This window comes from Vulpes lagopus, chromosome 24 (assembly GCF_018345385.1).
Source record: "Vulpes lagopus strain Blue_001 chromosome 24, ASM1834538v1, whole genome shotgun sequence".
In the NCBI taxonomy this organism is placed as follows: Eukaryota; Metazoa; Chordata; class Mammalia; order Carnivora; family Canidae; genus Vulpes; species Vulpes lagopus.
The window spans coordinates 44048779-44074530 of record NC_054847.1 but is presented as its reverse complement, the minus strand read 5'-3'; the positions used below and the strand labels follow the sequence as shown (position 1 = coordinate 44074530).

Below are 25752 nucleotides of genomic sequence, written 5' to 3'. Positions count from 1 at the left end.
GACCTTGTTTTATTCTAAGTTACTCAGTAACTTTGAGAGCATTAGAGAATTATTTTCTGAAATAGACTGGCTGTCTCAATAAACCAAAATAATCTGATTCCCATGACCTACATCAGCTAATGGTCTGTGAGACATCTATTTTCATTTAAATCTGTATTTGTTGGTTTACTCCTATTTTGCTACAGCTCTATGTTTTAAACTCAAAAGTAGAATTGGGTTAATATAAAAATATTAACTTATTGCTTTTAGATACGTTTTGTGACTATTCTGGGTAAGTTCTGAGAAATTTTTTCACAAAGGATATGAAAGCTGAAATTCAATAAGTTAATTGGAAGATTAAACAGGCTTAATTTACAGTGGGTTTTTTTTTCTTCAAGGGTACTTAGAGTAGGGGGTGAACATGGCATCCAAAATTACTTAATTTTTTTCTCTCAAAGCTTAAATACTTTGTGTGTGGTCTTGGCTATAAAAATTTGGATGATCCATAACCTCACATTTCAGATTGGGGCTCCTTGTGATGTTGAATATTCTTATTATTGAGATAATATGACAGTGAGAGGAAGACATACTCTTTTATCTGGGTGTTATTTAATAAATGAGCACCCACTGTATACCATCTACTGGACTTGGCAAGCTTTATTAATCGGTAAAGCTGTGCCTGTTTGAAGAGTGGCGGGGAGCTCAGACTGAACAAGCAACAAAAAGAGGTGGTGAATCTGAGCATTTCTTCGTACTACAGCCAGGATTTAGAGAGTGAGGAATTTAGACACAAAATATGGCTGTAGGCCTGGTGGCAGTCATTGTTTGACAATGTGATGTCCTAATAGCTCTAGCCTTGCACCACAGAACCTCTTAAAAGTATTTTACCCTGGGCCTTTTCAGAGATGAGAATTTGAACAGTGCTGAGGCTTAATCTCTGTGAACTTAAACATTTGTGGTTCACAATCACTTCTCCTCTCCTGTTTTTTCTAAAGGACCTAGAAATGAAAATACCCATTTCTGGGGCACCTGGGTGGCTCAGCGGTAGAACATCTGCTTGGGCTCATGACATGATCCTGGGGTCCTGGGATCAAGTCCCACATTAGGCGCCCACAGGAAGCCTGCTTCTCCCTCTGCCTGTGTCTCTGCCTCTCTCTGTGTGTTTCTCATGAGTAAATAGATAAAATTAAAAAAAAAAAAAGAAAAGAAAATACTCATTTCTTTGTTGTCTAATAATTGACTTGGTGAAATATAACTTCATAGAAATAAAAGTGTGTGGTAATACTAGTTTCCCCAGTGGTTACCTAAATTTCACCCAGAAGTCGGGACTTGAGCGGTTAGAACATGTCAAGATTCTCTGGAATCTTCAGACCCTGGCCGCATTTCATTAAGCAGCCCTCCTCAGAAATCTCATCTCCATCCAGTCGTCTGAACCAGAAACCTGGGGATCTGTCCCTCTTTCTTTGTGTTACCAAATGATCTATCACAGTCACTAGTTCAGGAAACGCACAGATGAGCCTTGGCGCTGCTGTGGCCAACTGCTCCATTCCGGGGAACCCAAAGAGGCCAGGCAAATTAAAAGTGTAGCTTCTGGCTGGGTTGGCCAACACTGTTGCCAAACAAACTTGGATAAACTTGTTGCAAGACAAGCCAATCACTCAAGAGATGAGGGTATGGAAAACAGAAGGGGAGACATTTATTTGGGGTGCTGGAAGCCAGGGGACGTGGCAGGCTCAAGCCTGAATAGCCGGCCTCTATGCCTGCAAGATGGACTCTAGAGTTTTATAGAAAGGCTCAGGAGGGTACGTGCAAGAAAGCAGGCAGGGAGCATGTGATCCCGGGTGGGGTTGGTATGTATTCCAGCACATGATCATGGGCACGGAAGGGGGCCTGTAGGGTGTGGTCTCCTAGGCATGACCTTGCTATCTGGGCTTTTCTGGCCTGGCAGTTAGAATGTTCCAGTCATTGCAAAACAGCGTGGTCAATACCTCAAGGAAGTGCGATAAGAAGCATAATGGGTTTCAGTTAGTACATGAGTTAAGCAGCCTTGTCTCTGTCTGGTTTTCACTGTTGGGGTCTATAGTTGAGAACGAGGGCTCCCTGACACTCCTCTCTAATTCTAACAAGACTCAAGTTCTCTTTGCTTTTCCCCTTTCCCTTCATCCCCATTGCCTACATTCCAGCAGTGACCCCTCCCCCTCCCCATTAATTCCCCAAGATGCTGCCCCAGGAGCTTTAACAAATAATGCACAATGGAATATTACTCAGCGATAAAAAGGAATGAAATTCCAACATGGATGAACCTTGAAAACATGCTTAGTGAAATAGACCAGGCATAAAAGGACAAATACACGATTCCACTTACGTGAGGCATCAGGATAAGGCAAATTCCTTGAGAAACAAAAGCAGGATGGAGGTTACCAAGGGCTGTGGGGAGTTACTACTGTTACTCGGGAGTACCAAGTGTAGGGGAGGAAGAAATTCCTCTGCCCTTCAAGATCCTTCTAGCTGGACTGAGCATCAAATTGACAAGAGACAGGGATGCCTGAGTGGCTCAGAGGTTAGGCATCTGCCTTTGGCCCAGGTCATGATCCTGGAATCCCAGGATCCAGTCCCACATCAGGCTTCCTGCATGGAGCCTGCTTCTCCCTCTGCCTGTGTCTCTGCCTCTCTCTCTCTCTCTCTGTGACTATCATAAATAAATAAAAAATTTAAAAAAGGGGCGGGGGAGAAAGACCATTAGTGGGGAGGTGAGAGGAGATGTTTGGAAAAACAAAGGTTGCTCTGTTATACAGAGAAATTTCTTCGGTAAAGAGAAGTCTCTGAATACCTCTTTTCCTGGTACAGGCAGACAGTTGAGAGTGAGGTAAAGAGCTTTTTCTGAATATGCTGGGTTTGGATTGCTTTTTTTTTTTTTTTAAATTTTATTTATTCGTGAGAGAGAGAGAGAGAGAAAGGCAGAGACACAGGCAGAGGGAGAAGCAGACTCCATGCAGGGAGCCCAACGTGGGACTCGATCCCAGGTCTCTAGGATCAGGCCCTGCGCCGAAGGTGACACTGAACCACTGAGCCACTTGGGCTGCCCTTGAATTGCTTTTAATGCAAAGTAATCTTCATGTCAAAGTGGCCCATCTTGGAGCATGGTGCCCTTGGCCCTACTAGAGTTTGTGGTTGGGATGATGAAAAAGTTTCTGGAAGTAGTGATGACGCTTACCCGACATGAGGAGTGCACTTAATGCCACTGAATGGTGGACTTTAAAGTGGTTAAAAAGGAAGGAAAAAAAAAAAAGATCGTGCAGATATGATTGTAATATTCCTCCCCACTGGAGTCTTCACGAGCCCTGTCACTCCCAGGATCAAATCCAAACCCTGAGAAATAAGAAGGGGAGGGGCCTGCCCTTCTGTTCCTTAGATTCCCACAAAATCAGAACTGCTACTTCTGCCTGTTAGTGGGGTCTGGGCCTTTCTCGGTGCCCCTCGCTGAGGGTTTGGAAGGAGGTAAGGGCCCTCTGTCTCCTTCCCCTCTTCTCTCCTTCCTCTTTCCTTCCTCATGCTCTTTTTCTCCTCCCTTCCTCTCTCACTGACTTATTTGCCCTCGTTGAGGCATGTCCTGTGCCCCCCCCCCCCCCCCCCCCCCCCCCCCCCGCCCCATGAGTTGGCCTTTCCCTCAGCAGGGACAGCTGCAGAGTTCGTTGGAACCAGAATGTGAGGAACAGGAAGTGCCATTTTGGCTTTGGGGCCTTCCTCCCGTCTGGCTTTAGAGCGGTGTGGCCACGGCTATATTTTAACCCCCACGTGCTGCTTTGCCTGCCTCTCCATTGGGCTCAGAGTATGGAGGGAAGGACTGGACTTAATTGATTGATGAGTTAATACTGTTCAGACCCCAGTGCCCCCCTTTCCCTCCTCATCGGGTAGTGATGATACCGGGAAGAGCCAGCTGGCTGGCAGGCACTGTTCTAAGACTTTTTACGTGTGTTATAACGCATTTGGATCTGAACGACCTGTGAGGTGGGTACTGTTATTACCACCTTTTACAGACATTTGAGTACTGCTGGAGGCCACAGGTTCTGATCCCTGCTCCCAGCCACTGGTACTGCCTCCATCTAGGGCTCTGTGCCTTTGCTTATGCCGTGTCCTCATCCTTGAAGTTTAAATGCCACCTTTTCCTGAAAAAACTTTCCGGACTTCCCCAGACAGACACAGGGGCTTCTTTCTTCCATTGCTGTCTCCCACCTTGCATTAGGCCCAGACCGTATCACATGGTTATCTTTGCTGGGAGGGGCCCATCTTTTTCTTTTTGGATCCCCCAAACCCAGAATAATGCCATGTACTCAGTACATATTTGAATGAATGCATTCAGAGTACTATTTGTTACTCTACGGTTTTCTCTGGGAAATGTGAATGTGAGGTTGATTCAACGCCTTATTCCCCAACACATGGCCCTAGGTCATCTGAAAGTACCCTCAGAATGTTGCCTCTTCCTACGCCTATACCTACAGCTAGGCTTTTTAAAGAAACAGATTCAAAGATAGAACAGAGCAGGGGGCAGGGAGGGTGGACTGGATGAGGCACAAAGGGACCTTCTGGGGCGATGGAAATAGCTTGATTGGCATGGTGGTTACACAGCTGTGTATATTTGTCAAAACTCGTTGAACTGTATGTTTAAAATATGCGCATTTTATTGTCAAATATTATTTCGGAGCTGACTCAAAAATAAATCTAAGAAAGCAAAGGAGAGATCTTTTGGATTCCTTGTTAGGTTAGGAAAGATGGATGAACGGTTGATGGTGTTTGGCTGTACCACCGTTCGATACCCAGTTTGGAGGGGGTGTGCTTTTTTCTTCTTACTTTGCCTCAGTGGAAAATCAAGTCTTGTTGAGTTACTGCAGCTGGATATCAGAAAAAGCAGAAGTGTAACAAGCAGACGGACAGCTGACTCCCCCGTGCTCCCCGTGGCGCTTCTTGGGTTTGGTTTAGTATCAGTGCCTGTAGGGATCCTTTGCAACTTCAGTTTGAGACTTCGCTTATGTCATGAATCATTGAAATTGATGCTAGGTGGGGAGACTGCAGCAATAAACACTCTCTGCTCAAGGAAAATAATCTTATGAATGGCTTCTGAATAGATTTATTTAAAGAACTATCCATAAAGCCCACCAGGTTTTTCATGTGCTGTTCTTTTCAAATGTTTAATTTAGGTTTTCTGGGTAATCTGAAGAAATATGTATTTTTTAAATGTGCAAAAAGGAGATGAGTTTTAACATTTAGATTTTTTTTTTTTTTTTAACTGAGCCAAGGGGCACCTGGATAGCCCAGTTGGTTAAGCATCTGACTCTTGGTTTCAGCTCAGATCATGATCTGAGTTGTGAGATCGAACCCTATGTCAGGCTCCACACTCAGTGTGGAGTCTGCTTGAGTGAGATTCTCTCTCACCCTCTCCCTCGGCCCTCTTCCTCCCATTATGCTCTCTTGCTCGCTTGCGCGCATGTGTGTATCTCTCTCTCAAATTAATTAATTAAATAAATAAATAAATAAATAAATAAATAAATAAATAAATCTTTAAAATTTAAATAAAATTGAGCTAAGATTTTCCAGTCTTATACCTCCTTCTATCTTAGGGTGCCTCAGATTAATAGGATTCTCATCATCATACATATTCTGTGACACTTTGAAGGAATTCTCATGTGTTTGGGAAATTTACCTAATGTCCTTTTTTCTCCTTCTTCTTTTTTTTTTTTTTTAAGATTTTATTTATTTGAGATAGAGATAGAGAAAGTGGGGGCGGAGGGAGAGGGAAAAGCAGATTCCCTGCTGAACAGGGAGCCCGATGTGAGGATCGATCTCAGGACCCTGAGATCATGACCTGAGCTGAAGGCAGACACTTAACTGACTGAGCCATCCAGGTGCCTCCCCCATCTCCATGTCCCTTCTTGATAAAGGTGAACCACCATGAGATAGCAGCATAAAGCTGAGATTAACCTGACCAGATCTACATTTATTCACTACGTCTTGGCTTGCCATAACTGTGGAGATGAACACAGGATTGTATCCAAAGTTCAGACAGGTGGCATTACCATTGTGTCTGTGAAGTTCCATCAAATTAGAGATTGCCTTTAACCTGGAGTGGTCACCATAAATTCTAGAGTTACTGCCCATTTTGTCGAACTAATAGATCCATATTTCTAAGTATGAAGGAAGTTTGGAACCCTAGCTTTATGTTCTCACGAATGGTCATGGTACCTACTGTTGCTGAGATGAGTGAATGATGGTCATTGTCAATGTTCTCTGCTCACCTCTCTTTCTTCCTGTGGTCTGAAAACGGTCATTTAAAAAGGTGCTGCATCTATAAAGCCAATGTTCTCTTGTTGTCTCTCCTAAATGACTATGAAAATATTTTGCCTTCTGGAGCTTAACAGAAAGACAGCAGGTGAGATGTTAGAGCAAGGACCCACCCCTGATATGGGGATGGATGTCTCCGGAGTAAAATACTGGATTTAGGGGCTTAAGGGCAGAGCTGAGGAGAACCGATGGAGAGCTAGGGTCGGCCAATGATAGCCTATTGGCCAAATCCAGCCTCAGCCTGTTTTGGTGAAGGCACTGTTCCTTGTCCGTTGTCTATGACTGCTTTCACACTTTGATTGCAGAGGTGAGTATTCATGAACATGCCTGTATGACTCACAGAACCTAAAAGCCTAAAATACTTATCAGCCTCTTTATAGAAGAAGGTTGAGGGTCCCTGATACAGATAAAATATAATGGGAAAATTAAAAGACAAATTACCTGAAGGTTTCCTTTTGTGCTGGAATTGGTGGTTGGGTAAGAAAAAACCAAATGGGGAATGCACATGCGTGGCTCATATTATAGAAATGCAAATATACACATAGGAAGTCTGTCTGGGGCCTTCAGAGTTCCCCTATCCCCTGCAGGGGAAGAGGAGGGCAGTGGGGACCCATGACAGAGAGGGGCCTTTGCCCTCCAGGGAGCTTGCCTACTGAGAGCCTCACAGTCATGAACACACGACTCCAGCCCCTTCTCTCCAGCGAAGAGCTGTTGTGCTCCCTGGTGTGGGGCTGTCTTTAGACTGCCTTGAGGTATAGACCCCCTCAAACTCCTGCTTCTCTCGGGGTGTGTGGGCTCAGAGCCCACCCATCTTGCTGTCTGGGGTGCTGACCGCATGGATCAGATGTGATGCTTAATAGTAAAAGGAAATGATGGTGTTCTTCCCTCTGAGTTTTCCTGTTCTGCAGTGTTGTTGGAGTAGAAAGAGCAGTGGGCCAGCTGGTGGTAGCCGCCTTCAGTTCCAGCATCTTCTCTGGCTCCCATGGGCAGTGCTAGTTGTTTGCTTAGTTCTGTCTAAGCTCTGTGCATGATCGATTGAACACACAGGATCGCTTGAAGAAGCCCCTCGTTTAGTGCTCTGACTGCCCCCCACCCCTTCTGTGGTTCCCTTCTCCTAGCTTCTCTCTCAGGCACACATCTAGGCTCCTTGAGGACAAAGGCGCTAGTTTGCCATCGTGTCTCTGTGTCTTGGCTGATGCTTGGCCCATGATGGATTCCCCATAAATACTGACTTACCGACCCCATGTTTTGTCTCAGCCAGTGGGAAGGCTTAGGATTTTTGTTTGTTTTTCATTTCTTTGGCTTTACTTATATACCTGACTTGTATGTTCCTTCGGCTGTGCTCGGAATTCTAGGATTTGGGGTAATTGATCATTTTCCCTCTCTTCTGCCTGCCTGTCTGTCTGTCTGTTTGATGGCATCTTTTATTATCCCTTTTCTCCAGGGAGCCTGGGGGTCCCTTGATGGCCCTTTATAGCTCCTCCCTGCTTTTATGAGCATCTGCAACGTTTTCTTCACCATTACTGGGCGATCAGAAGAAGTGAAGGTGAAGCGGTGTGTCTGATTTATGATTTCACCTCTGTGTGAGGTGGACAGCTGGGCCGGCTTCTTTTCAAGGGAAAGTTGGGACCACCATCGCCTGATAACAGGTTTGGGTAATAGCGATATCTTACTTGATCTAAGGTTATTGATATTCTTTGGGTTGTTGCTACAAATCAAAATTGTGGCTGTTTCTGTTAGCCCGTTAGCTCTACCTAGACTCATTCATTGAACCAGAGGCACAAAGGAAGAAATTTCTAATGTAAGTGGCCTCCCGTTTATTTAGCTGCCCACTCTCGCACATAGATGCACATTCTTGTGAGATCGTTAATGCGATACTTATAAATTATCTGTCGGGTATCATAAGCACAGAACAATGAGCCGGACAGCTCTGGCATGCTGTCAGAAGCCCAGCACTGTGTTCGCGTGGTAGGAGCTATGTTTGCTGGAAGGTACTTCAGAGGTCCATCTAGTCCAGTGTCTTCATAGGTGAGGATGTTGCAGCTCGTGGAGAGGGGACTTGCTTCAGGTCAGCCCATCTGATTAGGGCAGAATTAAAGCTAAAATCCTCATCTTCTGACCACTAAGAGCAATGATTGTTTGATAGCTATTCGAAGAAGCAAACCCACAAAACCCAGCAGTTACTGTCAACTCATGGCCATTCTGAAATTTGACTTGAATTCCTAAAAATGTCTTGATTCCAATATATTTGGATTTTAAATATGCATTGCCAAACTACGGATGGATCACATTCGTTTATTTATTTATTTTTTCTTAACTTGACTTAAATGCTTCTGAGTAAATAATCTTTCTGGAGACCACGGTTCAGCTTCAGCTGCTTGGTTAGTTGCGTTTTCAGAGTAACAGAATTGGCACCTGTCCTGTGGCCCAGTCCGTCGAGACTGCAGTTATCCCAGTGGGCAGGGCTGGCAGGGCTAGTCCTTCGGTTGTGTGGCACGTCCTTGGGGCTGACCATGGCAATCTGGCTGGTCTGCTGCCCTCTGCCTGTTTAGCCATGATCTCTCTGTCCCCCCCCCACCAGCCCTGCTACCGAGGCCACTCTGCGTCTAGACTGTCCCCATTCCCTGCTGCATGGCCCTGGCCATCCAAGACTCGTTAGTGACAGCTTTCACTTTCTAGATTCTTGACATCATTAAATACAGCAAACCAAGGATGCTCATAGGAGGAGACAATGCAAATATTAAGAGTTTGGGCCGATGGAATTCTCACTTAAAACTTGTCAGAGTCCTAGAATCCACTGCCTTCTCCATTAAATCAGAGATAGTAGTTAACACCAGTTGGCCTCTGCATGTGTTACGCAATCGTGTCCTGAAAGGATGGCTCTCGGCTACCGGAGGACCAGAAGTCAGCGACACATCTGTCACTGCCAGGCGATTCCCATTCTTGCCACTAATCAGAGTGTTTGCTAAGATCCAATGTAACTAAGTGGTCTTGGCTGCTGAAATACCACATTAAATGGAATTGTAATTATTTCATTTAATCTCATTTCAAATATTTACATTTTCTTGAAGAATGAAGCAAATGACCTGCATCAGAAAGACATGCTATTTCAATAGAGTAAGAAAAGCAGCAGTACAGTGTCTACTTTAATCTCTGACTTTGAGATTTTTCTCAACATGATCATTAAATTTAAGATCATGATGGGGAGCATCAGATGGAACAGTTCAAGGTCAGCCAGATATAATAACTATCAGTTCATACCACGGTTCTGAGGCGAGGCTTCCCAATTAATGTCACGGTCACAAATCTAAATCAGAATGTATGAAACTTCTTAAGAGTACAAGCAGAGTAAAACTATGTGGATTATTTATTTCATTGACTTTTTTATCCTCATATGCCTGGGCTTCTAAAAGCAACTGGGACTTATATAAATAAAAAACTCAGTATTGGAGACCTGTGTTTGTTTGTTTGTTTTTTACCACCCACTAAATTCATAGTAGCACTTTATCATGCCCACAACTTTTATAAAGATGCTTAAAATTACATGGTTTTTAAAAAGGGGGGAAATTTTATATTGTGAAAATGTATCAGTGTTGGAAAGCATCAAGTATCCACTGCCCCCAAACAACAGCAACATGCATAAGCCTCTAGTTTTTGGCATTTCCTCCCCAAATCATGCCTCCCTCTACTAACACAAATCTCAATCTATTTCTTGTTTGTTAGTTTGTTTAAGGTTTTATTTATTTATTTACTCACTTACTTGAGAGAGTGAGAGCACCTGAGCACGGTGCCAAGGGGAAGGAAGGGGGAGAAAACCTTGAGCACACTCAGAGGAGCACAGAGCCCGATATGGGGCTCCATCTCACAACTTTGAGATCACGACCTGAGCCAAAACCAAGAAAAGTGTTTTAGGGACGCCTGGGTGGTGCAGTCGGTTGGATGCCTGATGCCTGATTTTGGCTCAGGTCATGGTCTCAGGGTCATGAGATTGAGCCCCTTGTTGAGCCCCACATTGGGCTCCACGCTCAGTGGGGAGTCTGCTCCTATTCCTACCCTTTCCCTCTGCCCATCCCCCTGCTCGTTCTCTCGCTCTCTCAAATAAATAAATATATATTTTTTAAAAAGGCATTTTAAACCAAGGCATGCATTACTACTTCGTTCATTGATCGTACAACTAACATCATTTATGAAACTAAGTACCATTTTATGAAAATATGTTTGAAAAGAAGTTCTGGGGCAGCCTGGGTGGCTCAGCGGTTTAGCCGTCGCCTTCGGCCCAGGGTGTGATCCTGGAGACCCAGGATCGAATCCCACATTGGGCTCACTACATGGAATGGAGCCTGCTTGTCCCTCTGCCTGTGTCTCTGCCTCTCTCTCTGCGTCTCATGAATAAATAAATAAAATTAAAAAAAAAAAAAGTTCTGTCTTCTAGGCCATAATTATTTCCTGAATAACTTCCTTTAGCTGCTCTTCCTCTTCTTCTGATGTTTTCTGATCTTCAGATTCTTTCAAAATAAATCATTCCAATGTATTTCACTATACACCTGTTTGCACACATTCTACCGAAGGGCCGTTTCCCCTTAAGTGTCACGAGTGCTTCCCTGGAGTGCCGTATCTTGTTCCCGTGAGGAAATAACATCAACCCCTGGTTCCTGAGGCTCTTGCCAACGTGTGCTTTGTATAATGATGCATTTGACTGGGCACCTGAGTTTGTTTTCAGCTTATGTGGGCCTTCCTTGTTCGCATACCATTTCTTCTATGGTTGACTCACACCTTTCCAGATTCTGAAGAAAGGGAAAAGGGATGATTCATCATTAGCTTCGGTCCACAGGCTCATAAATTTCCTTCTCTTTACCTAACTAATCATCATCCTTACTAATTATGCTACAGAAAAAAAACTGGAATGCAGTATAGGCTGGCTTAAGATAGAACAAGTCCATGTATAAATGAGAGATGCCACCGTCAAGACGGCTTGAGTGGCTAAGCAAGGAAGAGAGGAACTGTTTCCCCATCTGGCATTTGTGTTCAGCCTCTACTGTAGGGCCTAGACTTACTTGGATAGAGTTGGAAATTGAGTAGTGTAATGTAGTTTTAAGGGAGCTTAACACCAATTAAGTGAACATTACTTGGAACATAAATTCATGAATAAAATTGGATGTTGGTTTTGTTGAAAAATGATGGCATGGCAAGTCTTGGGGCAGGGCCAAGGAGAACACTTGCATTCTTCCTCCCAAGCTGTTCAACATGGCAGTTCTTTGAGAGCCAGGAAGAGCTCTCTGGGCAGGTGGCACACGGGGAGGAGGCGGAGTCAGGAGGGAGGGAGAGAAAGAGAACCTGTGCTCCTTGCACCCTTTACCGGACTTCAGCTACACTTCCATTTTGCCCTGTTGGCTGGTGATCCGCAGGCTTCCAGAGGCTGGATGACCTGTTCTAGGGTCACAGCTGGTAGTGATAGAGCAAGGTTTTGAGCCAAGGTTCTTGGAGGCCAAAGTCCCTGCTCTTCCCACTCTGCTAATCTGCTACCCACATTTTTATATGGAAAGAAGATAAATAATAAGGGAGGGAAGAAGGTTAATAAGTCGGTGGTCACTGTTTCGGTACTGGGGTCAGGAAACATGTCCCGGCTCCATATATCTTCGGAGGTAGTGGTCCTGAGGGCCATTGTGAAGGAAAGTGGTCTCCAAATTCAGGAAGGGTTTGCAGGGCTCTGTGCTTTTTCTCATACCCATCCCCCATCTCGTCCTTTCCACCATCAGAGCTCAGAGCCCCCCTCCCGCCCGGCTGCACCCTCATCTCCCTGGGGTCCCTGATACTCTGTCCAGGGGCTTTAACGGTAAGGATCCATCGGAGCATTGGCCTGGATTCCCCAGTGAAGCCTGTGTTTCGCTTTTGTATTTAAAGAAAAAAAATATATTCAGTACCTTGGGGATCATTTTAGAAGATTCTTTTTTTTTTTTTTTAAAGATTTTATTTATTTGTTCATGAGACACAGAGAGAGAGAGAGTCAGAGACACAGGCAGAGGGAGAATAGGCTCCATGCAGGGAGCCCGACATGGGACTCAATCCTGGGTCTCCAGGATCACGCCCTGGGCTGAAGGCAGGTGCTCAACCTCTGAGCACCCCCTGCACACCTCCCCCCCACCAGGCATCCCCATTCTAGAAGATTCTATCCTGGCTGCCAAGACACGGGGAATTCCCGTTCCGCGGGCCCATGGGCCCCCTTCCCAGCCCCACACGCCCCCCGGGCCTGGGGGGACCTGGGCGCTCCTGCCCCCCTTCTCCTGCCCCAGATGCCTCTGGGCTCAAAACTGGGTGTTGGACACCTTGCCCCTCAGCCCCGGGCCTGCCCCGTGGCCCCCCCACTGCCTCGTGGGGACTCGGGTGCCCACATCCTGGGCCCCGCACACTCCATCGCACCCCCTACTCCACCCGAATTGCCCTGAGGGACACGAGGGGCCACCTGTCCCCGGAGCCCCACGGCCCCCTCCGTGCCCTCCCGCTGCTCGGCCTCCTGCTGCCGGGGCTGCGCGGGGACACAGGGGTGGCTTCCCTTGCCACAGCTCTTCCTTTCGGGGGGACTTAGCGGTGTGCTCCCCAAGCCGTCCCTCTGTTCTGTGTCGTCCGGCCGATGGGCCTTCCGTGGCCGTCGCCTGGCTCTCAGGTCCAAGCCCGACTCTGCTCTGCAGCATCAGCTCCACGCTTGCGGGCTTTGTCCGGCTCTTCCAAGTCTCCCTGAAGAACTCATTTCGTGGATCTTCCTCACATCTCAACTGGAGTAAGGCCCAGACAGGGGCGCTCTCTCGGGATCCCCATTTCTCCTAGGGATGCCACCCACCCTCCTCTGGAGACGTCACTTGCACCTTCTCCTCCCTGGTGACCACGTGGTAACATAGGGCAGGTGTCGCTCGGCTTCTCCAGAACCGCTCAGCACTTCTCATCTTCATCCCAGTTGCCAGTCTTTCCTTCAACGACTCGCTACCTCTTGTCTTATATTATAATAGCTTTCCAGCAGGTCTTTCCAATCTATCTTGAATATGACTACCTAATGAGTCATTCTCATAATCTTTTTTTTTTTTTTTTTAAGATTTTTATTTACTTATTAGAGAGAAGGAGAGAGGGAAAGCATGAGCCAGGGAAGGGGCAGAGGGAGAGGGAAAAGCAGACTCTGCTGAGCAGGGACCCAGATGCAGGGCTCCATCCCAGGACCCCAGGATCATGACCTGAGCCGAAGGTAAACAACCCAGGTGCTGCTCATTCCCATACTCTTGCCCTCTCTGGGGTCTACCCATTGCCCACTACAAAGTCCCACATCCGAGCAGCCCTGGTGGCTCAGCGGTTTAGCGCTGCCATCAACCCAGGGCGTGATCCTGGGGTCCTGGGATCGAGTCCCACATCGGGCTCCCTGCATAGAGCCTGCTTCTCCCTCTGCCTGTGTCTCTGCCTCTGTGTGTGTGTGTGTGTGTGTGTGTCTCATGAATAAACAAATAAAATATTAAAAAAAAAAAGTCCCATATCCTTGGCCTGGCACTCGAAGCTGTCTATGTTGTGTGTGGTCTGGGCCTGGCCGCACTCCTCTCTCTCCTTCCCTGCAGGACTGGGCTCCCCGGCTGGGCCAGGGGAAGGGTGCTTGCAGGCATCTGGGGGCGCCTGGCTGGTTCAGTCGGTGGGGCATGCGACTCTTGATCTTGGGGATATAAGTTTGCGCCCCACGTTGGGTGTAGAGATTACTTAAAAATAAAAACTTTTAAAAAGATAATTAAAAAAATGAATCCATTTCAAAGACCTAAAGAGAAAAGCTAAAACTATGAAACTGAAGGGTGGGCATTTTTAAGTTACCCTCTTATTACGAAAAAAACAATCCTCTGGCCAGTGCCACAGGTAGAGTCTAGAAGTAATTCTGTAATTACTCTCTCTTTTGCTCACAGTGATTTCTGAACCTAAAGAAAAGTGCCGGGATCCCTGGGTGGCGTAGCGGTTTGGCACCTGCCTTTGGCCCAGGGCGCGATCCTGGAGACCGGGGATCGAATCCCACGTCGGGCTCCCGGTGCATGGAGCCTGCTTCTCCCTCTGCCTGTGTCTCTGCCTCTCTCTCTATCTCTCTGTGACTATCATAAATAAATAAAAATTAAAAAAAAAAAATTTAAAAAAAAAAAAAAGAAAAGTGCCCCCTAATTTTACATGTCTAAATCCTCTCCATAATCCAGATTTTTCATGGAGGCATCCCCGATTCCTCCCTTCCTGTATGGCATATATCACTCTATATTTCTATTACGACTGTTAGCACGCATAACTGGTTACGGCTAGGCTGGGAGTCTCTTAATAGGCAGTGACAAGGTCTTAGTTACAAGAGATAAAAGCAAATACCATCATGCCTGACACATGGCAGATGTCCAATAAGAACTGGAATGAATAAATGAATGGAAGAAGAAATCTATTCACGTTTTCTTTTTTACCTAACCTTAAATTGCCTAAGAGTAGCTTTTGGATCTGATTCATCTTTATGCCCTATAGTAGCTAGCATTGTGCTTTGTGCCTGATTGATGCCCCACAGATACTTATGTCTTTAATTTTTTACTTTTTTTTGGCTTTACTGAGGTATAGTTGACAAAATTGTAAGTTATTTGAGGCGTGCATGGTGGTGATTTGCTACGTGTACATTGTGAAAGGACCCCCTCCAGCTGATAACATGTCCATCACCTCATATGTTTTTTTTTCCCAGTGAAAACATTTGAGTTCTACCTTTACCAAATTTCATTTATTCAACAAACACTTCTTGAATTAGTAGAGAGATAAGCAGTCAATTATGATATGAACTTTCTGAATGCTGTATTACTATATTTGACTTTCAATAATTTAGGCACCTTTACTACAGCTAAAATATTTGACACTGTGTTTCTCTTTTGGACTGTCATTGTTAATTTTTGCCAGTGATTATTTTTTACTTTAAACTTTGCCGCATTTCTAATTTTTAAAAAGATTTTATTTATTTGACAGAGAGAGAACACGAGCCGGGGGTATGGGTGGTGGGGTGGTAGGGTGGTGGGCAGAGGGCGAGGGAGAAGCAGGGAGCCCGACTGTGGGGCTTGATCCCAGGACCCCGGGTCATGACCTGAGCTGAAGGCAGATGCTTAACCGACTGAGCCACCCAGGCGCCCCCTGCATTTCTAATTTTGATTTTAACAAATCATATTGGCAGGGAGTACATTCGTAATTTCACAAAGGAAGTTAGAAGAAGGTGGTTTGCTTTTTAAGAAACATGTGTTGGAGCTTCTTTTCCATGTTAGCTCCTGGCTCTGGGAGTGGGTTTGGATTCAATGACTAGGAATTATTTCTATAATAGTGGTTGGGTAGTTCTCTCCAAAGTCATCCAGAGAGTAAATTTGGATGCTTTCAATAGGAAACCGGGTTGGGCGGCCTTCGTTGAAACAGAGCACCAGGGGGTTCCTCAAACCCAGGTTAAGTCGAACTGAGTTACTCTGCTGCCTTTCAATACCTGGAGGCTCATGCTATTTTTGCTCTTACTGTTTTATGGTGGGGGCTGCTTGCAGGTCTTCTCTGGCAGCCTTTTGCTATACCGCCCTTGATTAGGATTGGTGAGTGAATAGTATTTGCTTGTGGTCCCATTACCTGGTGCAAGCCTAGATATTAATGAAATTAAAAGGACTGAAAAATACTAATGGTCCTCGTGTGCCTTTGTGACCCCCGCTGCCTGAAGGCTCATTGCAGTTGCTGCCTTATGAGGCTGTCGTTTCCAGTTTTTGTCGCTTAAAACCAGATGATAAGAATTACTCTGTTTCAGTGATTTGATCGGAAAAAAATAACAGATGCCTGTGCGTGCTCCTTTGGGCAGCACCGTTTTAATTTCCGATGAGAGAGAGGAATAGTCCTAACCCGTATAGAATGGGCGAACTAGTTCGTTATGAGTCCCTAGGTTTGGGACGTTGCCTGAATCTGGCAATGAATGCTTACAGGAGGGTAAGTTGAGTCAGGAAAAGAAGACCAGAGGGTCTAAGGAAAGAAATTTACTTTTAGAGGATGCTACAAAGCATTAAAAAAAAATTTTTTTTTTTACAAAGCATCTTAGAAGCTTGAGAATTTCCCCAGTGGATTTTAGAAGAACAAGCCAGGGTCCACCAAAATACGTAAAACAGAATCAAGACTCCCTCTTTATGAACTGTGGGGCATTATGTACCCCCACGAAGTCATTCCCTTTAGAAACGAGCAAAGTATTTACCATAAGAAGCCACCTGAGACAACCCGTCTACCTTCCACTGGGCATTACGCGCGGGAATCCTGTAATCTCGAGTGGGAAATTTTTATTTATTTATTTATTTTTAACCCAGCATCAGGACTTTTGAACTCCCATCAGATGTGCTGACATCTGAGCTTGTTGGAAATAATTAACTTCTCTGCATTTTTTTTTTTTTTGTCTTCTTCAGAAATGAACACACTTGAGTATGCTCTGTGCCTGTGAGCTCCCGGGTCACCCGGCCACCGTGGAAAGACCAGAAGGAGGAGGGCGTGGGCCTGCCGGCCTCTGAGAACAAGCTCCTCCGCCCGGCCTTGGCCTTGGCCTTGGCCTCCCCGCCACCGGGCCACGATGGAGACGCTCTCCCAAGATTCTTTGCTGGAATGTCAGATCTGTTTCAATTACTACAGCCCCCGGCGAAGGCCCAAGCTGCTGGACTGCAAACACACCTGCTGCTCGGTGTGCCTCCAGCAGATGAGGACGAGCCAGAAGGACGTGAGATGCCCGTGGTGCCGGGGCATCACCAAGCTGCCCCCGGGCTTCTCCGTGTCGCAGCTCCCCGACGACCCCGAGGTCCTGGCGGTCATCGCCATCCCGCACGCATCCGAGCACACCCCGGTCTTCATCAAACTTCCCAGCAATGGGTGCTACATGCTGCCCCTGCCCATCGCCAAGGAGCGAGCGCTGCTGCCCGGAGACCTGGGCTGCCGCCTGCTGCCCGGGAGCCAGCAGAAGCCCATCACGGTGGTGACCATCCCCGGGGAACAGCAGCCCCTGCAGGGGGGGCCACCCCAGGAGGCGGCGGAGGAGGAGCCAGACAGGCGGGGCGCGGCAAAAAGCTCCACCTGGTCCGGGGTGTGCACTGTGATCCTTGTGGCCTGCGTCCTGGTCTTCCTCCTGGGCATCGTGCTGCACAACATGTCTTGCATTTCTAAGCGCTTCACTGTGATATCCTGTGGCTGAGCGGGCCTGCCGAAGTCTCTCGTGGGTGCCAACTAGGGGTTGAGCAGGTGTTGGTGATGGGATCGCAGCGAGAAGGAGGGGGGCGACGCTGATCATTTGGTGCCAGCGCTGGCCTCGGGGCTGCCACTTGATTAGCGGAGGGCAGACGTGAGGTCTCCACAGGATACCAGGCAAATCATTCTGAGTGTTGGTGGCAACAGCTTCGAAGACGATTGCATGCATCCTCATAATCATTTACTAAATGGACTGTAATTTCTGATTTTTCAAAATCATGTTATGAGATAGACGTATTCTACTTAGACGTTAAACCGTGCAAGTGCATACAATGTGATCTTCTCTAAATGTGGTAGATTAAAACAAAGATGCTATGTATACAAGTAGAATTAAACCTGAGAATCCATGTAAAAATTCAGCGACGACATGCAGTGCTGGTTTCTTTCCCCTTTTTAATGGAAATCCAGTCTCGTTTAGTTGCTAAGGCTTTTTATACCTTTTGAATGGCACCCAAATTAAAGTAAGTGAAGTGGACTGTCATTTTTTTTTGAAGAAAATGTTTGAACAAGTGTTCCCGGTGTGTTGTGTTTTGTTACGCACCTTCATTTTTCTTCCCTTGTAATTAGAGCTCGCTATGTGTTTATTAAACTGAAAGCCCATCGGGGGAGCAATAAACTGAGTAATCATGAGAAATACCTAATCCCACAGGAACCCTATATGCCAATTTTTCTCAAGCCATCTCATGAGATAAGGATTTTAAATGTAAATATTGTGTATTTGTGTGTGTGCGTGCGTGTGTGTCATTTGATTTACCTCAGGTTTTGAATCTTTTCAGAAGAATCCCAGGAGTAAGACTTTGTGGGCCCGAATGAGTCCAGGGTCTGACACAGTGGCCACCTCTTGGGCACCGGGACCCGCTCCGTGAAGTGTCACCCACTCGTCACTTCCAACATTCGCTCCTCTTCTGTGTATTCAAGTCCTGTGTTCTGTGAGGCACAAATGGAAAGTAACAGAAGACTCTGTCTTTTGTCCTGGTTTGGAGGAGTCGTAGTAGATATGAGTGTTGTTCGTCGATGACAAACCCGGACTGACATTTTAATAGACAGTCCATGATTACTTTTCGAAAGATGTCGCGCTGTGAGAATTAAACCGTTTAGGATTCTAGTTTCCTCTTGCTGGTATAAGTGAGACGATCTCTTGTATTTCAAAATGTTTTTATTGAGAAAAGTGACAAGGTAAACCAACAACTCACATTCCCAATTTAAGTGGATCAGTTCATCATAAATTCTCAAATATTCTTAAATGTATAGTGGCCTACAGATGCTCATGAAGAAAGATCTACTGGCGTTAAGCGGTAAATTCCTGTGCCTGGATGTGTGTGCATTCAAAATAGCTGTGAGCTTTTACAGTTCTCCAATTTCTTTTATGGAATTCATGAAGCAAGTGTATTTGAAAGCTCAAAGTAGAAATTAGGTTAAAATGCCATTTTATTGTGTAAGCTATTGGGCATTATACAACAAATAATCTAGGATTTATTTGGTATTAATAATTTAGGTATCATATTAGCTGAATACTATCCTCTATTACATAACATAATATACTGTTGGGTTAGTGTCAACTTCTCAAAATCTGCCAGGCTGCCGTGATGCATGTCTGACCTCATTTCTATTCCTCTTGGAGGAAAAAAAAAAAAATCACCAAAATGTTGCATTAAGAATGCTACATTTCAAATAGACTTTCCCCTTTGCAATTTCCAGCCAGGCCATATTTGAGTTAATTTTGTGAATGATATCTGCATCTGTTTATGTACAGTATGAAGTGACTGGCCCTGTAGTGTAGTATGTCCTCGAGTTCTGTGTGTTAGGTAGGTTAGATGTAGACACTAATGCGTGTGGCCGTAGAGCCCTGTGTTTCTTAGTGCAAAGCTATAGAGTAAAAATGTCCACGTAACTTAAAAACAATCCCATGCTAGAGCTGCAGGTGAGCAGTGCAAAATTAATCGGCTCTGTGATAGATTCTTGACTTTTCAATTTAAGGTAACAATAATACCAAGATCAGAATTTCCTGTGTGAGTCTTACTGACCTAAGAATATTGTTTAAATGCATTCCGCCTCCAGTTACCTGTACATTGCCTCTTACGGTGCGCCGTTGTGCACACGTGTAAGTGCGCGTGTGTTTGTGTGTGCGTGTCATACCTCAGCCTGCAGATAGAATTTTTGTCGACTGGCTGTTTCACTGTTAGCTGGCATCCCCTTGCTCTGGCCTCTTCTGGCATTTCCTCGCAACATGAACAACTCATCTACCCCGTGTGACAAAAGTCCGGTGACCCAATCAACCGGAATTCACAGTTGCACGTGAGTGAAAAAAATCACAACTGAAAGCACAGTCAGAGCTGAAAGCATTCCCCGGTGGCTTTGTTTAGTACATGAGCCCGTGGAGGCCCACAGAGGTAGGTGGCCCCTTGAAATTCTGCAACAAAAGGGAGATGAGAACTGCATTAGAATTTCTCTTGCTCCTTCTTATGCCTGTTGACATCTCTGTCGGACTGTGAGCCTTTGGAGGGTGGATGCATACCCTTTACTTCTTTACTGACTCAACTATTACTTTAGGTTGTGTGGGTTTTTGTTGTTGTTGTTGTTTTTAATATATATACATATTCCTTTTAGTTAGCATCTACCTCTCTGGGAAATGAAAGGAGGGTTGATTAAAAGACTAGTAGAGACATTTAATAAAAATGATGTGATTTGAATTTTTAAAATCGCACACCATTGGTCCCCCCCCTCCTTATGTAAAGGACAATGAGTGTTGTGTAAATAGTTAACTTTAAGAAGCATGAATTTTCATCTTTATTAATGATCTTGACATAAACAAGAGAATGCTCAATATGTTAAGTAGAGCCAAGTATGCTATCGAAAAGTGTTGTCTTTGGGAAATTTTCATATAATGACCTGGGGCATAAGTTGTGATGAAAAGGCAAATTGGTTCTCAGTTTAAGTCATACTTTATGATTAGCTAAAAGGTACTTTCTTTGAGAATATAATTAAGTTTAATCTTCTGCATGACTTCAGAGTAGGTCCCTTGAAGGTTAACCCATGTGCTGGTACAGCCTTCGAGATCTAGTCTGTTCAGTAGACCTTTCTCGGATGATGGAAATGTTCTATAACCTATGCTGTCCAATATAGTAGCCACTGGCCACATTGGCTAGTGGGCAGCTGAAGCAGGGTTAGTACGGCTGAGGAGGTGGATTTTGTATTTTAAGTTACTTAAACATAGTTGCTCACATGGCTAGTGGCTACCATATTGGACCATGGGATTCTGGAGGGTTGTGCAGGGGTATCTAGCATCAGTGTTAATGGAATAAGGCTAAGAAGATGGTTTGTGTTTTAGTTACATGCAGTTGGCTGAAAAATCCTTTCTGGGCTTAAAAAGTATATGATCTCAAGTATGACAATAAAAATTCATTGTTGCCCTTTAGGGTTATTACTTACATACTTTGGGTCAAAGAATGGTCAGTGAAACTTAAAGAGTGCTTTCTGAAGCCCCGTTTCTGGGATCATTAGCTGCATGTGAATCTGTTGTCCAAAAATAGTAGTTAGACAGTAGCTGTAAAACGTTTGACTTGCAAGCTATGCATGACCTGTACTGTGAAACTGTGTCTAGGGTCTTAAGGCCAAAAAGTAAATGTTACAGAAAAAAAGAAAAAAAAAGCGCCTAATGAAATTCCTCTTTGCTTCCAGCATCTTCCCCAGACTTCATCACTGCATCAGTAAGGTGTGAAATGTAAAAGCAGGCATGTTTTGCAGTGCTCATAGAGGGTTTTTGTTTGCCCTTGAAGTCTGCTGGCTTGTCATTGTGTTTGGTGTGGGCATATGTGGGCATCCTTTTTCAGATGCCAGACTATAACATAGGTACTGTTTTTAGAGTGAGATTTGACACTGTTCTAGTCTTGTTTGATTTTTCCTTTTATCCCTTTATCACTGAACGAATTGGAAATTTGCAGCCTTGCACAGAAGCTTTTTTTTTTTTTTTTGGCTTAAAAAACATTGCCCATGGAATTTAAAGACTTCAGGGTTATTAAAGTTACTAAAACTGCTTTTTAAGTGAGTAAAGGAAAGCAGAAGACTTGGTTTGTGATATATTTTCATAGAAAGATGAGACTCTTCCTGACTGTATGGTGTGTATTCTAGTCTAGATTTTGGTTTGAAGAGTTCCCATTGCTTTATCTGAAATCCTGTGCTGTGTCAAAATTGGCTGGTCTGTTTTTCATTGCTTCTGAATATAATGTAAACATTGCATTCATTTCAATTTAGCCCAATTGAGTAAATTTTTTTCTAGAACTTGTCGGTGAGCATGACCTTTTTAGCTTGTCTTTTGAAATTATTATTAATATTTTTTTTTGTCAAAATGGTAGTTTTCCTTTGGACTCAGGAGGAATTTAGAGGTCCAGAGGTTATCGGTATGAGAGGAGTACTATCGAAAAGGTTTGCATTTCTATCTTCTCTTAAAAGAATGATGCTGCCAATCAATCAGTGTTTTGTTTCCATAACTGTCATGAGTCAGTTGATCTGTCATCCCTGACCTGGAAGAAGAGACTGTTCCTTGCCATTTCCGTCATTTCCAGTAAAACGTCACTTACAAGGTAACCCTTACCAAAAGAGAAGCTCCAAAAAAGAACAAAGTAATCAAGATAATTCAGTGACTGTTGAAAATAGTAATCTATCTCAAAGGCCATGAAGATCAGTTAAATTTTATTAAGCATGAAATACTTCTAAAAAAGAAGTGGAAATTCAAGCCATTGATTTTTTTTTTTCTGACATGATTCCCTGTATAGAGATCTATATCTATATCTTCACATAGGTATAGACATGTAGATACACACACGACTTAGCTGTAACAGGAGTTTAAATATCAAGTAAAAAATGTTGTTAGTCATGTTTTCCAATTTGTGGATTATATAATGTTGACTTTAGATGTTAATTTCTTAACAAATGCTATAGGTTGCATACATTATATCAAACCAACCACCTTTGGGAATGTCTATATAAATAAACTCTTGAGACTTCAAACATATGAAAAGGTGGGTTCTACTGTGTACATTTTATTGGAAAGCCATTGATGATTGAAGAGCATAAGTAGGTGGGGCATTTAATTTCCATTTTCCAAACGGCTTGTTTTTTGACTCTGCTCAAGCATCATGGGTAGAGTACCGTTATTCCTGAACTCTTGCAACATGGCTCCAATTTTTCTGCACAAGTTTCCTTGCACAGTTGGGCCAATGGGTTGTTGAATTTTTTTTTCAGGATTCACTGCCTGGGGTATCCCACTATGTATATCTCACTTATGATGTAGTGGTGCTTGAAAACCCTCATCTCGTTAGCTGGACTTTATTATTCTAGTCTAAGATTTTTGATACTATTCATATTATGATCTTTTTAGGGACAATCAGTAATATTTGGGGCAGAGTACAGAGGAGTCTTTTGAAGTCTGGCAACAGCATGCATTTTCTTTGTTTTTCTGGGGGTGCTCTCTTATAGTTGTCCCTGTTCTTCTAGAACACTGCTCTAAATTCATCACCATGGGCTAGTAGCCCATGTGCAAGTTTTCTGTCTTCTCCCTGTGAGTTACTGGGTTATTCTAACAGGAGTTCCAAGGAATGTTCAATTTTTAATTTGGCATTTGCTTTTTGAGAATCTGGAAGTAGACAATTGAATGTGAGGGTGGTAAAGGAGCATGGGCAGTAGGAAGGAGGAGATAAGAGGGAAAAAAATGCCCCCTTAAAGGGGGAGCAAATAGCAACCTCAATCTATGTCATCTGTATTTAAATCGTGGGAGGACAAGAATAGCTGCTGCCATGCACCAAGCTTCAGAAAACAACTGGAGAGACAAATCCTGTCTGGGAGCAGTGGAGATGTGGCCTCAGGTCTAGAACAAAATAGATAGGCAGATGTGCCCAAGACAGTAAGAAGATACTTGCCTAAAAGGAGAGAAATCTGTAATGGGATCACAAGTCGAGACAAAATATATAGGAGCTAAAGAGCCATCGTGGATGACTAGGAGTAATGTAGACAAGCACAATTGGTCCTTCTAGAACAGCCTGCCAAATTCCATTCCAGATGTTTCAGTTGAAGACATAGCGAATGGGTTCAGCTGACAAGAGAATGCAAGGAGGCCCCTCCCCCCCCCCCGGCGTTCTCTGCACACTAGATGCTCTAGAGTTGGTTGCTGAGTCATTACAAACTAATACCACCCTCTTACCAGTGAAATGCAGTGCCCCTGCCTGTGGATGTTTCCCAACTGAGTAGGTCAATAGTATTGGAAGACTCATTCAAGAATATTTCGTTTTTCAATCCTGGTTGTTGTCATTTCTTCTATTTTCTTTATTCCTGTTTACCTCACTTGACAGTTGCAGGTGGGGAGGCTGGTTTCAGCTTGGGGTGGGTACAAACTCCCCAACCCAAGCCATGCAGCCGGTGAACAGGGTTCCCGCCATTTCTTCCAGCCCCACTGGTGGGTTCCCCGGCCCTCTTGATAACTAATACTCCAGTCAAATGGCTAGATTAATGCTGCTCTAGAGGCTAACTCAAGTCCTTGACATGTTTCATTTACAAGTATGTGGATTATTTATTTTAGGAGCTTTTCTTTTAAAGGGCCAAATAGCCCTACAGATAAATGAGCTGCTGGGCTGTGTAGAAAATATTGTTCAAATGTTGCCAAATAATTGACTTTGTAAGGGGGATATTAAGCTGCTGTTTATAAATCTGAATGTCTTAAAAGCATTCTTGCTTGCTCTCTCTGTTGTAGATGGTGTCTTAGCAAGTCCTGAGTTTTTCCAATGAACCCAATTTTAATATATGGTATTTTTGTATGCCAAACTGGTGTCTTGTCCTTTGTATATGTGGTAATGTTGATTTTATGACTACTGTTAAAACACATTTGCTATGATTAAAATTCATAAAACGATTTCAAATAGACTCACGCGTTGTTTTTTTTTTTTCCCCTTCCTACTTCATGGAAAAAAAAATTGGCTAGAATTTTCATCATCAGCTACTCTAAGAATTTTAATAGACTTGGGTAATAAAGCAACAAGGAGCTCCCGAGCCAAGAATTTTAAGTGGAGGTGACCTTCAAGTGGCTTCTCTGAGAAGCCAAAGAACGCATTTGTAATGAGTAAGCCCAAGCATGGTTTTGCAACTTGGGTTTTCATGGCTTCCAGTGGCCCTGCCTTTCTCCTTCTACTGTTTAGAAATGGCATTGGATGCGTCAGACCCCAGGTGGACAGTCTCATTGTACTACGTGTAGAACAATTCACAGCGGCGCCTGTGCAGTGAGAGGCAGTGTGATCTGCCTCTTGGCTCTGAATCTGGAAAGGTATCCTTCAATATGTGTTTTCATCAGTGGGACAGAGTGTTTGGGAGAGCCTTTTTTTTTTTTTTTTTTTAAATCAACCTGTCTTTCAATAACTGGATTACAGCAATGAATTTCAATTCAGTTTAGCTAGTGGCCTAATCCTAATTAAAGGGTTATCAATGATCTGATCATGCATGCAATGCTAGTATAAGCATGACCTGGCTCTGTCTGGCAATTAAAAAATAATTCCCATAGTTTTAAAAGTGTGTGATTACTGTAATTCAAAATCTATTTCTTGTACCAAAAAAGCAAGTTTTGTATTAGGGAGTCCAGATTTTTGAAAATGTGAAATTTATTTGGCATATTTTAGAATTTCTTGTGTGGATTTTCCCGGTGCTGGGGTAAATGGGCACGTGTGTGGGTTGGGGAGGGATTCCCTTATAACTGCTTCCTCGTGCTTGAGATTTTCTTTCAGCTGGAGGAGTTAACTGGAAAGGCTAAAGGTGTTTACAGTATTTATTAAATACCTTATCTTTTCCAGGTCTCAGCTCCTCCCATGTCAGGACTGGGGTGTACCTATAGCCTTATCTAGAGACTTCTCTTTAGACTTCGTGGGAATTGGGGTGAATGGGAGGGGACCACAGGCGAGTCCTGCTCACACATCTTGCTTGGGGGTGCCCACATTGGCAACCTCTTCAGATGAGACTGTTTGGATAGCACACGTTTTCTGTCTCTGGGTGTAGGGTTGCAAGAAGTAGGGGGTGGGAGGGTCTATGTCAGCTCCACGGTCTTTGCCATTCCGACCCCTCCCAGCAAAAGGATATTGCGTGTGAGTAACTGAAGGTCTAGAGGGGATGGTGGAGGCTACACAGGGAGTCCTTGGA

The 25752-nt window shown here is 44.3% G+C and overlaps 1 protein-coding gene across 2 annotated transcripts in view; it reads left to right on the top strand.

Moving 5' to 3' along the window:
- RNF152 (ring finger protein 152) overlaps positions 1 to 24481 on the top strand; it is a 79582-nt gene extending 55101 nt beyond the window's left edge. For both annotated transcript variants that reach the window (XM_041739387.1, XM_041739388.1), the window contains exon 2: positions 16755 to 24481. In XM_041739387.1, the coding sequence (XP_041595321.1) occupies positions 16916 to 17527 (612 nt within the window). In that variant the 5' untranslated portion in view covers positions 16755 to 16915 and the 3' untranslated portion in view covers positions 17528 to 24481. The remainder of the gene's footprint in view (positions 1 to 16754) is intronic.
- The last annotated feature ends 1271 nt before the right edge of the window (positions 24482 to 25752 follow it).